The 19,429-nt window shown below is 39.8% G+C and overlaps 1 protein-coding gene across 3 annotated transcripts in view; it reads left to right on the forward strand.

Annotated features, from left to right (window-relative positions):
• Positions 1-18,092, forward strand: part of bcar3 (BCAR3 adaptor protein, NSP family member) — an 80,589-nt gene extending 62,497 nt beyond the window's left edge. For all 3 annotated transcript variants that reach the window (XM_041792169.1, XM_041792170.1, XM_041792171.1), the window contains 13 exons: positions 784-912; positions 3,372-3,497; positions 4,022-4,138; positions 4,921-5,156; positions 5,825-5,925; positions 7,766-7,900; positions 8,266-8,478; positions 9,171-9,796; positions 12,075-12,190; positions 12,658-12,829; positions 12,937-13,048; positions 15,385-15,588; positions 15,674-18,092. In XM_041792169.1, coding sequence (XP_041648103.1) covers positions 784-912; positions 3,372-3,497; positions 4,022-4,138; positions 4,921-5,156; positions 5,825-5,925; positions 7,766-7,900; positions 8,266-8,478; positions 9,171-9,796; positions 12,075-12,190; positions 12,658-12,829; positions 12,937-13,048; positions 15,385-15,588; positions 15,674-15,852 — 2,466 coding nt within the window. In that variant the 3' untranslated portion in view covers positions 15,853-18,092. The remainder of the gene's footprint in view (positions 1-783; positions 913-3,371; positions 3,498-4,021; positions 4,139-4,920; positions 5,157-5,824; positions 5,926-7,765; positions 7,901-8,265; positions 8,479-9,170; positions 9,797-12,074; positions 12,191-12,657; positions 12,830-12,936; positions 13,049-15,384; positions 15,589-15,673) is intronic.
• Positions 18,093-19,429: the final 1,337 nt, after the last annotated feature.

Here is a 19,429-nt window from a genome sequence, read left to right on the forward strand (position 1 = left end):
GTTAAGATGTGATATGACTCAATATATGTAACATAACGTTACGTTACATTACGCTATGTTACAGTACGATATGGTATGAACACATACTGTGATACAGTGTGTTTCATTACAATAGGTTACAATATGTTATGTTATTTATGTTACAATAGGATACACTATGATCAGATACGAAATGAGATACAATGCATCCCGTTATGTTATGTTACAATATCTTACAATACAATATGTTACGTAATAACGATTAGATAAGATACAATAAGATATGAAACTTTACGTGACATTACAATACGATATGATAAAATACCTGATTACAAGATTCAATACATTACAAAAATATATACTTCTAGTAAGGAATGATACATTATGATATATTACTATACAATACGATACAATACGATAGGATATGTTAATGTCTAGATACAGGATACATTATGATTCGATCCAATAACATACAACACAAAGCAGTACTATTTGTTTTCTTTTTTTTATTATTTATTTAATTTGCACACATATATGATTACATAAAATCAGAAACATATTTTAAAAAAGTGTCAGGAGAGGTCAAGAAGCCATCAGGCTTACGCAAGGGACCTCACCTTTCTATGAGACAAAAAAGAGACTAATCAAGATATCAGTAAAAACTCAACTATTGCATGCATACACCTACATATGTTCATCCATATGTAGGTGAATATGGCCAGTTAAATTAAGTGCTTATGTCTGTTTTTCCATAAATGTTGAACACCGTGTTGAGCTATTGTTTTTTGTGTTTTTTCATCACAGTTCTCCAGAGATCAGTTCATCCTGGACTGTCCGTCAGAGAAACTCCGCAGAGAGCTGGAAGAGGAGCTGAAGATGAACTGTGAGGAGCCACGGAGCCACGCGTGGTACCACGGAGCCATACCCAGACAGGTAACACTCACACAAATCTGAGTCATGAGTCCCTCCCTTTAAAGCCCGGTTAAAAACTTGTTGAACCAGATCACCTATTATTAGGCCAACTGCACACACATGCTTTCAGAGAGATTAGAGCTTAAATATTGGCCTCAGCAGCAGAGCGGGGTTATAGCGTAAGGTCAGGGTATGAAAAGCTCTCTGTGCTGTATATATGAGAGGGAGATTGTGTGTTCCCTCTGAAAGTCCGCTCTGAGATGTAATCATTTTTAATAAGCTGCTTCCTCTGGCTAAACTAAACTACTATTATGTCCTAAACAAACACTCACTTAATTAAAGTCTGTGACTCTGTGAGAGAGTGTAAAGAGGCCGTATATTAAACAAGACTGAAATAGACACAAAGATAGAGAAGCTTTATTAGCCTGTTTGTTTTCTCTTTAAATCTCGGTCAGGTTTTGTGAGTTGTATGCCTCACACAGCTCTGGTTTTATTGTGTTTTGATTCAGTGAAGTAGACACTGTGTTTAAACTAGTATAGATCAACCAAACCTATTATGTAACAACAGAGAATTTATGTCTACAAAGTTTATTTTGACCTATTCATCAAATCAAACTTTATCTTTTAGGAACTCTGTTTGTGTAAAAGCATTAGTGCGTACCAACATATGACATCCTTGGTGCGATAATGAAGTGCTTTTTGATTTGAGCTTGCAAGCTATAATGAAAACTTCATGACTGATCAACAATATACAATGCTAAATATGCTAACAGAGATCACAAATCACATATTTAAGGGCTAAAATTTCCATGAAAGATCATCTTCATGTTTGAATAATTTTCTCAGTTGAGGTATGATGTCAGAAAATAGTGAAAAATACCTATTATGGCACTCTAATTGCTTGTTTTAGACACCAAGCAGTTAAAAAGCCTAATTATATACCAATGTTAAAAATGCGATCATGACAAACTAGCTTTTTAGAACTAATTCTTCACAAATGTTGTGTGTTTTTGGGAAGGGTAGACCCTCTGGGGAAAAGACCCTTTAAAAACTTTGAAGTTGTACAAAGTTTCTGTCAGTCAGATTCATTAAGGGCCAATCATAGCATCAGTGTTAATTTCGTTGACTAAAACTCTGACTAAAACTATTCGTCGACAGCTTTTTCTTTCCATAACAAAAACTAGTCTAAGACTAACAGAAGTAGATCTGTGATGATTAACGCTAAAGTTTTAGAGTAAAAACTAAGTTTAGTTTTTGTCAAAATGACTAAAATTAGACTAAAATGTAATTTAGTTTTTGTCAGACATTCAAAATCAGTGATATTTCTCCACTGTGGGTAAATCTGTCAAAATGCAATGCATCTGTAGCTCTTCTGCCTCTCAGCTGTAGAAAGCAGGGACCCCAGGTTTAGCAGGGTGCAGAGAACACACTACCATGATTTGGTACCAGATTTAGGTAAGAGAATAAATGCTTGGATTAAAGGTAAAGACTAAAATGTGAGGACTTTTTAAGGACTAAAACTGGACTAAAACGCTTTGAGTTTTCGTCGACTAAAACTATAAAGGGTAGAAATGACTAAAATGTGACTAAAACTAAAATGAATTTCATTTCAAGACGAAAACTAAAACTAAAATTAAAAATAGCTGCCAAAATTAAGACTGCATAGCGTACTATATTTGTGCTACTCTAAGGAGTGAAACTTCATAAGGCAAGCTCAACAGGCACCCAGTGTTATTGTTAACTATCAGTGGAGCCAGTAGGTAAATCAAGCTCTTGTTGAGGCTGCTTTGCAGAAAAGCTAGAACATCTTTTCCACCAACAAAAGCTGCCAGCGGGGTTCTTTGCTCATCTTTCAATAAGAAATATTGACCAGTTCAGATCAAACTCCTGCAATAGCTGCATGCACGTTAAACTCTTCGCCAGGGTGGTTAACAGATTTGCACTATGGCTAAATTAAACCCATAGCTACCATCTCTTTCTCCTCAAATGACACTGATTGGTCCAGTCATTCTCTGACTGGGTGGTTTCAGATTAAAGCTTCTTCTTCTTAAATTGGATTTTTGATGGCAGTGTGTCACTTTTTCTTCTCTCTTGGGTCCTGGGGGGGGGGCTCCGCTTTTGTTAGGTACATTTGCAGGGGGGCTCCAAAGAAAAATAGATGAGAAACACTGGGTTAGGCTACACTGCAACCTTAAAGGTAAATGACTCAAAAACGTGCACACTCACTGGAAAAATAATTAAATTATTTAGTCTTTCCATATAGATACCTTTTGAAGTTTTGTCTTTAGATAACCTAATGTCTTACATAATCGTTGTAAGTCATCTGAGCTGAATTCAGACTGTAACAGTTCAACAGCCTGCCATTCTAAGCTTTAATGAAATGTTTGGCCTGTAAACAAACACTGTGTGCCTCCATTTGTCCAAGCGTGTGTGTTTTTGTGTGTTTGTGTTCACCCGTATGTAACCCTGTGTTCCTCCAGGTTGCAGAAAACTTGGTGCAGCGTGACGGGGATTTCCTGATCCGTGATTCACTGTCGAGTCCAGGAAGTTACGTTCTGACGTGTCAGTGGAGAAACGCTGCTCAGCACTTTAAAATCAACAAGAAGGTAAGGCCACCTTTAAAATCAGAGATGTGATGTAAAGAGGGCAAATCAGAAGGAGTTTTTTCTCTTTCTTTTATTAAATACAGGTGATCCAGCATTTTACACTAATTACATGAAAAACCTATGCTTCTGAGAACAGTTTGGAACAATCTGTAGCATCCGTGCAGTTAAATAGCCTTATTTACTCAACACTTTATGTTTGAATTAGCCAGCTTGTTAACCAACTCACTCAACGTATCCTCCATCAAGTTAATCAGTCAAATCAAACTGTTTTACACTTCAGAGATGATCAGAGGAGACGACAACATTCATTTAAAGTCTGGAGAGTAAAAACTATCACTGGTAAATGTAGATAACATCAGATGTACAAATTTAAATCTAAAATAGTAAAAAAATCAGATTATTAAGAGAGTCAATGACTTTCCTCCCCATGAAGAAAATGGTAAAAAAGACATGTCTGATTTTTTTTAGATAATAGATAAAAGTTTTAACAATAACTAACTCTATTTTTCTCATTTCTTCTTCAGGTGGTGATGTTGAACGAGGCTTACTCCAGAGTGGAGTATCGTCTGGACAGAGAAGGCTTTGACAGCGTCCCAGCACTTATTAGATACTACGTCGGCAACAGGAAACCTGTGTCACAGGTGGGTTTGGACATTTATTTAACACGTTAGCTGTTTGCATGAAAAAATATTCAAAGGATACATGGAAGAATGTGCAAATGTGGAACTAGTTTGTCAAATGGGCAACTTCTTTTGCCCAGTAAAAATGTCTTTGTTGATTCAGTTGTGCAATTTCTGCCTTTGGTAGTTAAGATCTTTAGTGATATGAAACCTTGAAGGAGGTTGTTGTCAGACTAAAAGATCAATCAAACTTTCAACTTCTAAAGTTTTTATGGTAAAATGTCATTTTTTAAATTTGATTTGAGGTTAATGAGTAAAATATGTAAGTTGAGGACCTATTGGATAATGTGCAGGCTGGCTGTGTGGTTGATGTGCATATATACAAAGAAAAATTAAAGAAGTTTCTGCTCTGTAGTATGTTCAGTTTACCTGTTTCGATGATGTTTCCTGTATGGATGGTGATTGCTAAATATGAAATGTCCTACATCAAACCGCAAAGAGTTTAAAGTTGGCTTTACCTTTTTGGCACTTTTGAGTCACGCATGTTAATTTAATTTCAAAGTTTTGTTTATCATGTATACCTAATATATCTCATAGCACAGCTTGACTTTAAAAGTTGTTTTAATTTAATAAAAATCTAAAATAGAAATCCTTAACCACCTTCATAGCTGGCATCAATCTTTACAGTAATTTAAAAATGGACCTTTTTGTAAGTTTTGACCTATTTCTTCTCTGTTGAATAAAAATATTTGGGTTAACTGTGTTGCAAGTTAAAGCTCATCATTTTTTTCTGTTAATTCCAGGTGGTCGGCGCTATTATCTTCCAGCCAATCAACAGAGCGCTGCCTCTGCGCTGCTTAGAGGAAAAGTACGGGCTGTCCAGTAATCACAGGGAGGCGGGGCTTATGGCTCAGGAGAAGCGGAGCCAGAAGCGCCTCAGCCTCAACATCTCAAACGGACACACGCACGACAACACGCAAAACGTGCAGGACGCCACGCATTGCAGGGAGAACGGCACAAGCCGAGGCAGCCAGCTCAGGTCGGTAATGTTTATACTGACAAGAAAACAAACGCAAAGTTTCAAAACCAACAAATAAGAGTTCATCAGCGGAGGGAATAATGAGTGTCTGTTAATTCAACATGTACAGCTTGTTAGATATTGTAAAAAATCATTCACAACTAAATAAAAATATTCTCCTAAAAGTAGGAAGTGGCTGCAGACCAAATATACCGTCTGATATATATTTAAAAGAATGGAGACCAACCTTCACTCAGCCATCCTCTCTGTTTGTTTTCTCTTCCTCTCACTTTGTGGAAGAATGAAATCACAACTCAAACCTCTTCCTCCTCTTTTAACATGCAGCCTTGAGCTATTTCTATTCATCATTCATGTTGAACATCTTATATACAACACAGTCCATATTTATTCTGTGTAAATAAAGAAAGTGTGTTATTTCACGCTGCATAAGAGTACTTTAAGTGTGATGTATGGAGTCCATATCCATCTGAGGAAGGAGTGGGAGCAGGAAAAGACAAATGTGTGGTTAAGGAAAGAGGGGTTTATTTTAGAGAAGGAGAAAGCATTATTAGACTTTAACTTGAAAAAAAAAACAATCTTCTCTATTTTTATACTAATCCTTATACCTTCAATTTCAACTTCTCTTTTATGAATATGAATATTTGTATTTGTATTCTGCTTCCTCGCAGGCTGAAGGATCGCTGCGGCAGCCAACCAGCAAGTCTGAATCAGGTCCAGGAGAGGAGACGCCCGCTCAAGGCTCATCAGTCAGAGAGCTACCTGCCTCTTGGTGAGTAGGAGAGAGATTCTTAAAGTCGACTATACATCCTCATAAACTACCTGGATGTAGTCTGATGTCACCTGTTGCCGTCTAAAGTGGCGTTATAGAGCCTAACGATGGTGGTCTAATCAACTGAGGTCAAGCCAATTGGTGCTAGTAGTCTCACAATTAGTGACATGGGGGTCACCTGAGTGGAGTGGATGTGTCTCACAAGATTGTAGACACCTGTGTCTGGAAGGTCCAGTTACTGGTTAATCAGTATTCCTGGCTACCATTACACCATGAAGACAAAAGAACACTCCGTCTGCTTTGTTTGCAGACACCAAACACTGCACATTACTTCAAACACACCATCCCCACTGTGATGCACAGTGGTGGCAGCATCATGCTGTGGGGATGCTTCTCAGCAGCCAACTCTGTTAGGCTTAAAGGAAGAGGGTAAAATTAATGCGGCAAAGCATAGAAAAATCCTGGAGGATAATCTTATTCAGTCTGCAAGAGAACTATGGCTTAGGAGATTTATTTTCCAGCAGGATAATGATCTGAAGTGTACAGCGAAAGCTACACAGAAATGGCTTAAAGTCAATGAGGTGAATGTTGGCCAAATTAAAGCCCAGATGTCAATCCAATAGAGACTTTGTGGCTGGACCTGAGAAGGGCTGTTCAAGCCTGATCCCTGTGCAGCCTGATTGAGACCTTTCCTCAGCCATCAACTAAATACTGACTAGAAGGGATTGAATATTTATGCATTCACATGTTTTACCTTACATATTTTTATTTAAATTGACCTTACTTTGCAGAAATCTGTATTTTTTTTACTTTGGCATCAAAGAGGTTTTTTTTAACTGCCAAAAAAGCCAAATTATATTGACCATGAATGATAAAAATAAAAGGGTAAAATATCCAAGGGGAGGAATACTTCTTTTAGGTGCTGTATTTCGTATTAGTTGGTGATACGAAAGCTATCCTATTAAGGTCTGCAAACTATGGAAGCCCTAAAGGGCCATGTATTTACATATATTGTTTAATCAATTTTCTTCATGGTAACTGGATAAATCAACTCATTATCAAAGGAAAACAAACATTATCTTGTGATAACATCATGAGAAAACCAGTGTTGTCTTCATAAAATGACAAAAAGTCAAGATTATGAAAAATCAGACAGGAAAAAGGAGTAAATAATATATATGTGAATATATGGCCCTTTAGGGCTTCCTTTGAAAACCTCTACAGCATGCATGCTATAAATATTTGATGGTGCCTGTGTTTTTACTCTTAACTAAGATATTCTCAGGCATTTGTTTGTGTTACTTGCTTGCATATGCACCTTGAATGAAACTCAGTAATCCACCAAAATATTTTTCCTGTGCTTTCCCCCTCACTGAGACAAAGTCTGCACAGTTGTAAAAGTAGAGCAAGATTATTTTTGTTTTCTGTGTGCAAGATTTTTTTGATGCCTTGAAGAATTGTCAAAGCTGTGCAATGCTTTGTTCAGTTCATTTCATCTCATTCCTGCAGTCAGGCTGCAGGCCATCCTTACATTTTGTTGTTTATCTCTGGTATTTATAGATACCTGTTTTTGGTGTGTTTTTAAGCACAGTGATGCTTTTATTCTTTCGTTTTTATGCTGTATGCAACTTCTATTTACAACTTTATTCATATCATAAATACATCTCAATAACAAAAAGGAGCTTCAGACTAATTTGATAAAGTTTTGCCATTTCTGATCCTTCCTCTACTCTCACCTTCCTCTGTTTTTTTAATATAGAGTTTTTGGTTTGTTTTCATGCCCTTTTCATTTATTTTAATTCATCTGTTTTGTTTCATATCCTCTGCTCCTCCCCTCCAGGATCCAAACCTCAGCCCCAGATGTCTCCAGACCCTCTCCTGCCGAGTCCCAGCCCAAAGTCCCCAGTCTTTCGGACGGGTAGTGAGCCAGTGTTGAGTCCCTCTGTGGCTCGGAGATCTGCAGAGCCTCTGGCAGGTTGGTTGACTAGAAAATCAGAATCTAATGTTCTTGTTCTAATGTTCATGCAGATGTAGACATTCATTTTATTACCCTCCTGTCATTGTTTGCATGTGAAAGGGAAATTAAATTCACCCCCCTGTCCTCACAGGCTTTGGTGTAGACTTTGGTCTGATTGTTATCCAGAAAAGTAAATTATTGGTTTATTGTATTACTTTTTATACGTTTGGGATTAACAACAAAAATATTACAAAAGGGGAACAGATGGAACCCTCTCGTTTTGTCTCTGTTAATACCAAATTTTGAAATATTTCATACCAAAAACAAAGACCAGAACGTATAGTTCCATAATGTGATGAAAGTTTTTCTCTCTGTGTTTTTAGGCCAGGCCATCCGTGGCTCTGACAGCCAGCTGTGTCCTAAGCCTCCTCCTAAACCCAGTAAAGTACCGCTGTCTCGGCTGCCTCGGTCTCCGTGCCTGCAGCCGCTACTCCCTCCCTCCAGCTCCTCCAGCCTCTCTGACTCCTCCTCCACCTGCTCACGGCTGGCTGCTCCTCTTCTGGACTCCTCATGTGGGGACATTTGGAAGAGTGCAGGTAAACTTTTTATCTTTATAGTTTAGTCTCTCTTCTTTGGGCAGTCATCAGGACCCATGGAGTCAGGGTGGAGCTGGCATAGTGGTTACGTCGTACCTCATATATGGAGGCCACTTTTCCAAGGGGGCAGCAAAGGTTTAAGTCCAAACTGTGACTCTTTCCCCACTCCCCTACTCTCGCTCCCTGATTTCCTATGCTATTCTCTATCCCATACCCTTAAAATAAAGGCAAAAAGCCAAAAATTAAATTAAAAAGAAGACCTAGATAGCTGTACTAAAAGCTTTTTTAAAACCAGCAGATCAATGCCTTTTTGGATGCATACAACCGACCTGTTTACCTCCTATAAGGAGTCAAAAGTGGCACTAGAAATGAAAAAATAAATGATTATTGATAATTCAGATAACTCAGAAAATCTCTTTGTAAAATATCAGCACAGTCTGTTTCTCTAGAGAGGGTAAATCTGACATTTTTATACCCTGGAAACAACATTTTAGAACAAATTACCAAATCAGAAGTGATTAATGTTCATTTGATCTTAAGCTTAATATTTTCAAGTTACATAATCACTTCTTCCAGACACCTTACATATTTAAGTTTTATCTGAAGGCAAACATACAATGGGTGATTTCAGTGAGCTACATCCCTGTTTTTACAGTCTTCGGTTAAAATTGATGTGCATTTTTAATCCACAGCTCCTCCTGTTCCTCCAGTCAAACCCCAGAAGTTCCAGCATCATCTCTTCTCTTCAGACTCCCTCAGCTCGTCCGCCTCTGTCTCCTCTCCTGCTGAAGTGAGCCACAGTCCAGACCCAGGATGGACTGAACGTCTGCAGCCGAGTCCTTCAGACCCAATGACCTGCAGCCCACTGGAGTCAAACTCGCCAAACCCCGTCACAGACAACGCTTTGCACCTTCATTCTCCTCTAAGCGGCTACGTGGAGCGACTGAGGAGAGAGGGGGAAGGAGGGAGAGAGGAGGAGGAGGAAGGGGAGGAGAAGGAGTCAGAAGGAAGGAGAGGACTGGACAGAAGCTCGTACCATCACGCCATCGCTGCTTTAGAAAACACCAGCGAGGAAGAGGAGGAGGATGCTGGGAGAGAGGAGGAGGAGGAAGAAAAGAGTAAGGAGATTAAGAGGAGCAGCTTCCAGCGGCCGATCGTGGAGACGGAGTCTGGGTTTCGGCCGGCAGAGTTCAAAACTCGGCTTCTTCCTCCAGAGAACAAACCTCTGGAGATGGTGGTGCTGAAGAGATCCAAGGAGCTGCTGCTGAAACACAACCATCACAGCATCGCACGACACCTGCTGCTGGCCGACTGTCAGGTACACAAAAAACAACCTCTAAAACAAGTCAGTTCCTCATTTTGCTGCTGTCACTGACACTGGGAAAGCACAGCTGCGTTCAGACACTTTAAAAGCAGAGTTTCATTTCATTCTACTATAAAATCTAGCTGGGTGGGACTGGAGTAGCCCCCTTGGCCTCACCATGTCAGCACCAATGCAGGGCACCAAGCCAAGACAAAGTAATATCTATGGCGTAAAGTCCTAGTTGTGTTCTCACATCAGCACTCAACGGGCCTCATTCACTAATATCTTCTTATGAATTTTCTTAAATCTATTTTTTTTTTTTTTTCAAAAGTTTTATGAAGAAAGTTGCGGCAGATTAATGAACTGTTTTACTGCTGGATGGTTCACACCTGTGTTCTCAAACTGATGAATGCCACATGCTCATAAGTTCCAAGCTTGTGCACATTTTTCCTAATTAGCATAAAGGAATGCTTCCTCCATGCCCATATAAGGGCATGAGACTGCAGGGCTGAGTGCAAACACAGCAAACATGTCCAAATTAAAGTACACTGTTATACAATCACACAAAGTCCCACATACTCCACTTGCAGCTGGAGATGAGAGATTACAAGATCGCAGGAGGACGACGAGTTTGCATAAAAATAGCAGATTATTTTGAGCAGACAGCTTTGTCTTTATGAAACTGATTTGCTGTTTTGATACTTCTCTTAGATTGTTTTGCCTCTACCATGGATGAGCACATTAAGAAGGTTCATGTTTTCTAGAATGGATGTGTGCTTTCAGATAAATCCTGTAGTTTTCCACCTCAAGAGGGAACTTTTCTTTGTCCATGCCTTCAGTGGATTGACATATTTTAGCAGTGGCTGGCACTCAGAATAGATCTGGTGCAGAGCAGAGTAGAGTGGTGCTTTTTGGACATGTTGGAGACGGACTAGAGTGTGCTGTGCAACCACAAAATTTGATTAGAATGGGAGTGATTGGAGCAGATGGCTTTGTGGTAAAGGCGCGCCTCGTGTACGCAGGCAGCCCGGGGCAGGCAGTCTCCTTTTCAAATTTTACTTTTGCGTTTAACACTGTTTTTGTTTCATCTGGATTTTTGTCATCTTGAACTAAAGCTAACTGGCTTCCTGTTTGGATACATGCTTTTATTTTGAAGAAAATAGGGAACTTCAGGTAGATTAGTTTGTGAACTTAAGCATGGAAAAAGGTAAATGTTTGATAACTCCAGGCTAATGTGACTTGTCCACTGAACTGTCTTTAAGTTGTGTTTTGTTTTTGTTTTTTTTTTTTTGTTTTGTTTTTGTTTTGTTTTTTGTGAAAAGAGACTTTAAGGTGTTGTCGGGGAATTATTTTACTTAAATGTGGCTGCTGGGAGACGCTGCAGTGGCTTAACCAAAAGCATGCTTAAAGCTTGTGATTAATTGCAGTTAAAGAAAATAAATGCAATAATTATGGACCATAATCAGACCATGATTAATGCATTAATGCTGACAGCCAAAAGAAATATATCCGAACATGCTAAGTTTATATTCATTATTATTTTGCAGTTATGATCCAACGTTACATGGTTAGATTAAAATCAACCGTATCTAAGTCATGTATTGTGCATATTACTTGATAAACCTGAAGTGCCCTATATATATGAAAATACATAAAAATATCATTCAATAATATCATTTATAATAATATGTTGCAATGTCTTTCTTAACTTTGCATATCTGAGTGCTCATCTGTGCAATATTAATAGTCTTACTGAGTAATATCAATGCTCAAATGTGCCAAAGAGTGATCTGGAGTGTTCTTAGATTTTGTTCCTAGCTAATAATAGATCAGACCATTAAACTTGGTGATTGTCAGAACCTTTTTAAAAACTGTGCACGTGGGTTTTAATTGAAAATTTCTCCTAAAGCAGTTACTGAATAAGGCCTGTTGAAAACCTCCTCTCCAGTTAGCATACTCATTCATCATAATACTCGACAATCAATCAACATTTAGGTCAATCTCAGTTTGTAAGTTTTAGATCTAAAAGGCATTTATGCAAAAATCTGTGCCACAAAAAAGCACTGATCCAAAATAATTTGGAAGTAAGCATGTTTACTGCTGTTGTTCTCATAAATCCTCTCTGATTGAACCACAGAATCAGATTTTTGTCCCGTCTGACGCACTAAAATAACCTCATGACGCAGGATAATAACCACACTAAAGCTGTAAAACACCTTACCAATATAGTGGATGGACAGAATGGGAGTTGATTTAAAAGGTTGATGTAATACAAAGCTTTTTTTATAAACAGGTTGCAAGGATCCTTGGCGTGACTCCGGAGCTCAAAGGTCAGATGGGCGTGGCCTCCGGTCTGGAGTTGGTGACTCTGCCGCATGGACGGCAACTGAGGCTGGACCTCATGGAAAGGTAAATATCACACACGTCACACACTTATCATCCATGAACACAAACATATGAGGGAACAAATGCTGCATCACTGACACAGAGAGAGGAACATCCCAATCCTTGTTCAGAGCTCTGACTCAGCTTCTAAAGGAATTACATGAGGACTCTGGGTAAATGATAAAGCTTTTTGGCTTAAAGTTCAGTTTGATTAATGCAGTAGCTTAGCTTATCCTAGCATGGACACTGGAAGAGGAAACAGCTCTGCTGGCTCCGTCCAAAGATCATTAATACCCTTGTGAGCACTAACAGGATGTTGGAAGTAGTTTGAAGTCTGATCTGAGTGTCCCAGACCTCTCCTAACCATCCTTTTTGACTTTAGGACTGTGTTCAGTGCTTTCTAAACAGCAGCTAAAGGTCTGATTAAAAGCAAAACCAGGACACAGCTGTTGGTTCTGTTTCATGTAATCCTCCTCTCTTCTGTCTTCCAGGCACCACACCATGGCGGTAGGCGTTGCTGTGGATATTCTGGGATGTACGGGCAGTTTGGAGGAGCGTGCCTCAACCTTAAACCGGATCATCCTGGTCGCTTTGGAGCTCAAGGACAACGTGGGCGATCTGTTCGCGTTCACGGCCTTGATGAAAGCTCTGGACCTGCCACAGGTAAGACAGAAAAACGCACTGTTACACTCATGGAAAAACAGAATTTACAAAATAGTAGGTTTAGTTGTAGTTAAAGAAATGTACTGACACATGAATTTTCTCCGCAGATCAGTCGACTGGAGGAAACCTGGACGGCTCTACGAAGGAACTACACACAGACCGCCATCAGCTACGAGAAAATACTGAAACCTTTCTACAAGAATCTGTACGAAGGAACAGGTACTGAAAAATTACACATAGACATGCTGATATTTTTAGTAATTTTCTCCTCTGTGTTTGCACTAGCATGTAAAAATGTCTATCCATCCATCCATCCATTTTCTATACCGCTTGTCCTGTTGGGCATCACGGGGGGGCTGGGGCCTATCCCAGCTGTCACTGGGTGAGAGGCAGGGTACACCCTGGACTGGTCAGCAGTCAAGTGCAGGGCTGACATATAGAGACAGACAACCAGGCACGCTCACATTGACACTCACATCTACGGCCAATTTAGAGTCACCAGTTAACCTAGTGAGCATGTTTTTGGTGGTGGGAGGAAGGCGAAGTACCCGTAGAGAACCCACACGTGCACGTGAGAACATGCAAACTCTGCACAGAAAGGCCCTGACCAGGAAGCGTACCAGCGACCTTCTTGCTGTGAGGGGACAGTGCTAACCCCGTGCACCGCCATGCAAAAAAATGTGTAACGTGTAAAAATTTTGAAACATGTACAGCATGGACTATAGGTTGTTTGCAGTCATGTGATCCAGATGATGCAGGAGAGTCAGGGGAGGGCAGGAAGTGAAGGGCACTGGTTAGGTATCATTGGAAAAAGAGGAAGTTAGTGTGTCAAAGCTCTAGGTCAGTGGTTCCCCACCTTCTTCCTATAAGCCAAGGGGGGCTCCATGTATCACCTTTTGTTTGTGTGGGTCCTAGAGGTCCCCAGCTCCTCTACGATACAAACTTGTATTGTAGAGGAGCTGAGGACCCATACAAATGAAAGTTGATACATGGATGTCAAAAATTAATATAAAATTTAAACTTCTCATTGTTCAAATCTATATAAAATAGCCCCACACAAAGGTTTTCTTATCAAGAAACCTGTGCATGAACTATTCATAAGCATTTTATCATGATTTTAGTTAGTACAAATGAATCTAATTTTGGCAACCTCAAGGCAGATGGAGCCTTGCGCCTTCCCTGAATTCTCTGGCACCCCCTCAAGGGGGTCCCGGACCCCAGGTTTGGAACAAGTGCTCTAGGGGCACTTCTCTTCCCACAAGTTAACTGATTTGAGTGGCATGGAGGTGAGCAATATCACCTATCACTTCCTCCTCCAGACCTTCACAGCTACACATGTGGCCAGATGGAAAGAGTCTTGCATCCTTTTAAAAGCCTTTCAACCTTGTTTGTCACAAAAATGTTTCTTTCTCAGGGTTTCTGCAGATCCATAAAAAGCCTCAAAAGTCTTAAACTGGACTGTATAAATTTAAGACCATAACAAGTCTTTAAAAAAACTTATTTCTACTAGTGAGTGGTCTTAAATGTTAGAAGGCACTTTGCCTTAGACATACCTTTATCCACTCTTGCTTCTCTCTGTACATACTGTATTTTAATCCATCTTTGTTTAAGTATATGCTTATTACATAAGGTATGACAACTATCACTGTTCCCTATATTGATAGAAAAAAGGCATTTAATGTGCCATAAATCATTGAATTTGGGCGTTTTTGACCAAAAAAATGTTTTTTATCACTTGACATTTAATTTACACTGAATTAAACCAGATTATTCAGCTCTGTCCTTGCTTTTTGCTTTTCATTTTTGACCATTTGCTGTACAAATTTGTTATTAATTTGTCTCAGTTCAGGTCTTATAAAAGGTCTCAAAAGCCTTAAACCTGAGTCTTGAAAGCCAAAGGACTGGCTCCCATTACTGAGATGAGCCAAATGACCCGGATCTCTAAAAAGAGACAAATTTACCATCACAACAACCAAGGCTGGATGGACGTCAGCTGTGAAAACACAAGCATGATTAGAGTTTACTGTGACAAACTGTACTGAACCAAACTATTCCATTAGGGGGAAACATACCACACACAAGCGTTGGCTGACTCTGTTTCAAATCCATGTCTGTGCTGTTTCTCTGAGTTTGTGACAACTTTCTGAGTTTGTGACAACTTTCAGGACTCAAAAGATGTATATTTTCCTTCTATATGCAAAAATCACTTCCTGCCCCCCATCTGGAGTTCTGTGCTGTGATGAGATGTCAACCCACAGAGCATGAAGAAATAAGAACCAACCTAGCAGACTAAATTATGCTTTTAGCCTTTGTGAGCTTGTGAGGTGTTGGTGCAGGTTGCCCTCTTGTGGCCAAAGAGAGAACTACAAAAACAATCATACATGCACACAGAAAATCTCTCCTATATCAGCAATAGTTTTGGTACATTCAGTACCACAGTCTGTCACTTTCTGCCTTTTTTAAGCTAGAAAATGTGCAGTAACTTTATTTATACTAGTAGGTAGATATAGTTTTGTAAAAACAAACATGCTGACATCCTCTGTCTCCTCCTGCAGCTTCTCCTCCTCCTGTGGTCTGTGTCCCCCTCCTACTGCCCCTCCTCACACTGATGGAGCGCCCGTCAATCACACCCGAGGGGGCGGAGCTCTGGGAGACCAGCGATCAGGGCTGTGACATCATGCTGCGCCACCTTGAGGCTGCACGGGACGTAGCACAGAATGCACCGAGCTACACGACCAATGCACAGAAGATCTTACACGGTAAAAAACAGGAAAAACTTTTCAATCAGAATTTTTTTAATGATCATCAGGATTATAAAGTTTGTCCTCCATGTTTTTGTTTTAGAGTTTGAGAGCGATGATGACCTGCTGGAGGTGTTTAAAACAGACTTTCAACTGCGGCTGCTGTGGGGGAGCAGAGGAGCTTCTGTCAACCAATCAGATCGCTACAGCAAGTTCAACCTCATCCTCACTGCATTGTCACGGAAACTGGAGCCACCACCTACAACACAAACTTTAATCTGACTCCAGCAGAGTAACAATTTCTGTGCTGACGGAGAAGACGGAGCAGAAACAAACAACGGTGGATGAAAGTATGGAAACAGAAGTCCTGTACAATCCTGAGACATTCTAGATGATTTCAGGATGCTCAGGCCCTTCACAGACGTTTTAGTGTGGAGCTGGAAGGAAAAAAAACGGACAAATTCAGGACTGAAGTGTATGGGTGAAAGAAATTGGGCAAAGGAAATGTTACTTAACAGTCACAAGACGCTGGCTATGAGGGCTTCATATAACCTCAAACAACCATGAAAAAGTCATCCAGTATTTGCAAGCTCACGATACTAGAAAAATATATATCTGGTTACAGAGAATTAAACGTATTTAAACCAGGCTGCTAAATGTACAGCAGATAATGTAACACTCAGATGTGTCACATATAAAAATATATGCATCACTATAACAAGACCTGCACACTTCAAGTCAGAAAACAACCAAGTTACTCACAAATCTAAAAACCTATCAGGTCAGAAAAACAGAAACTCAAACAGAAACTTTTTCTAACATCACTGTGATGCAATGTTTGATTTTTTGCCATGCAGAATCTTAGCAGACTTAATCTCTGTTTTAGGAACAGTAATCAACCTAAAAAGGGTGAATCTGCCCTTGGTCCACACCTGACTACCGTCACCTGCTTAAAGATTGTAGTTTATGGCATCATGAGTGAATATAAGTTTTGAAGAGATAAAAGCAGTTCTCTATCTATTAGTGAGACCAAGCAGCTGTGTGCAGTACTGGAAGCATGTTTTGATAGTTGCTTTTCATCTACTGAGATAAACTTACTAGGAAATTTTGCACAAAGGAGAATCAAAACATGCCTCCTTTTCCTCACATTAAAATGCTGCAAATCATGGTGCCTCAAGTGATTCTGTTCTGTATTTGTTTGGAGATAATTGCCAATCTAGATGCACTCCACTTAACCTGAAATCCTACATGACAGCGCAACAAAACTTCCATCCATTTTCTATACTGCTTATCCTGTTGGGGGTTGTGGGGGGCTGGAGCCTATTCCAGCTGTCACTGGGCAAGATGCAGGACTGGACTGGTTGCCAGTCAATCACAGGGCTGACATACAGAGACAGACAACCAGGCATGCTCACACTTACGACCAGTTTAGAGCGATCAATTAACCTAACAGGCATGTCTTTGGTGTTGGGAGGAAGCCAGAGTACCAAGGGAGAACAGCTGGGTGCAAACTTCACACAGAAGGGCCCTGACCGGGAGGTGAACCAGGGATCTTCTTGCTGTGAAGCAACAGTGCTAACCCCTGCACCGCTGTGCAGCCTGTTATATGACTTGCTCTGCATAATCTGACAACGCATGTAGAGTGAGGAGTGGTTTCAGATGTATTATGATTGGGTATTGGATAGATTGTATTGGCAATTTTGCCAAGATAGCACATCTCAACAGAACACCAGTTTAAAATAAAGATCCTAGGGTGCACAGATAGCCAAGTGGTCCAAGGCACTACCCATGTATGTAGGTGGCCTGGGTTCAAATCCAGCCTGTGGCCCTTTACTGCATCTCTCTCTCCCATACTGACTCTATCCCCTGTCCTCCTATGGAAAGGCATGAGAAGTCCAAAAATAAAGCTTCTATTATCCTAATTCAACATTCCCTTTCATTAAAAAGTCCTCTGGAAGAAAATAGTATCACCTGGAAAAGTTAGTGAGATATTAAGACATCCTTTAATCTGACTTCAAACAGATGGATTTTTACCCACCAAGTCAGCATCAGGTTATTATTCTACAGAGGAACTGAACATGGATATTTAAGGTTTAAATAAGAATACGGCCTATTGAATTCATCTTTATATGAACTTTAACACAAACAACTTTTGCTGCTTGTTTAACTAGCAATACAAGAGACTGTTAGGGACTATAGTTACAAGAGTATAAAAGGTAAATATTAAAGTATCTTTACGCCACTGTTTTCACATTGGAGCAGATTTAAGACTTGTACATTTGTACACCAGTAACTGTAGCTTCATGTGTTTTCTCTTTAACAGATGAAAATATTTTTGTTCCTCTAAAAAAGATTTAAATGAGTGTATTAACATGTCACAGACTTCTGTTGTATATATTTGAACTATTAGCATGTTAATAACAGACTGTACATATTTTCTGTAGAAGACTGTAAAGAGAGATGTGGATGAATTTATTGTTTATATTATGAACTACTGTGGCTTAAGATTTAATAAATGTGGTGTCAAGTAAATGAACTTTTAATCTGATTATTCACATGAGTGCCAGAATTATTAAACACAAAACTTTGTATAGTTACTGAAAAGCATAAACTATGTAAAGGGAGTTTATGCCTCAGCAGCTCAGCACATATGATAATTGGCAAATCATATAAAAGGACACACATTTTCTCTTTGGATGATCTGGCCATTATCATAAAGGCCTTTTGTGCAGTTTCTTCCTCATTTTTTATTACATTTTTCATGCTCAGAGTGTTTAGTTGCTTCTCTTTTGAGTGTGCAAAATTTATCCTCTTTTTCCCCAAGAGCATCTGTTTGCATTTCAGCCCATTTTACCATAGAGATAAAAACAGACTTCCAAAATAGTTGACACATGATCGCTGGATTCAAATGTCAACGGCTATATTTAAGAAACCAGCTGTATTTATATATTGTAATGTACACTATATGGACAAAAGTATTTGGCAACCTGATTATTACACCAACAGGCACTGTAATGGCATTGCATTCCACAAGGCAAGTCTTTCCACAAGAGTTTGGAGTGGTTCTGTGGAAATTTGTGCCTATTCATTCATTCTGTAGAGCATTTATGAGGTCAGGTGCCGATGTTGGATGAGAAGGCCTGGCTTGAAGTCTCCATTCCAGTTCATCCCAAAGATGCTGGATGGGGTTGAGGTCTGTGGTCTGTGTGGGCCAGTCAGGTCCTTCCACACTAAACTTATCAAACCATGTCTTTATAGTCCTTGCTTTGTGCACTGGGGCAACGTCATGATGGAATAGAAAAGAGCCTTTCCCAAACTGTTGCCACAAAGTTGGAAGCATAGCATCGTCCAAAATGTTTTGGTACGCTGCAGCATTAAGATTAGCCTTCACTGGAGACATTCTCCATGCTTCCACAGTCCAGTGTCAGTGTGCTTTATGCCACTCCATTTCACTCTTGGCATTGGGCTTGGTGATATGAGGACTCCATGCAGCAGTTCAGCGGTGGAAACCCATTGATGGCGCTCCTGCTGCAGTTTTTGTGCTTAGATCAATGCCAGAGAATGTTCAGATCTCTTCAGCTATGGAATCAGCAGAGCATTAGTGTCTTATGTGCCATTTGTCTTAGCAGTCATTGACCCCACTCTGTGATTTTACATGGTCTCTGCATCATGGCTGAGTTGCTGTTGTTCCTAAATGCTTTCACTTTCTATTATCATCACTTACAATTGACTGTGGAATATCCAGCTAGGATGAAATTTTATAAAGTGTCTTATTGCACAGGTGGCATCCATCACAGTACCACATTTGAAGTCACTGAGCTCTTAGAATGACCCATTTAGTAAAAAGATGTTTGCAAAT

The sequence above is a fragment of the Cheilinus undulatus genome, linkage group 7, assembly GCF_018320785.1.
Source record: "Cheilinus undulatus linkage group 7, ASM1832078v1, whole genome shotgun sequence".
Taxonomy (NCBI): Eukaryota; Metazoa; Chordata; class Actinopteri; order Labriformes; family Labridae; genus Cheilinus; species Cheilinus undulatus.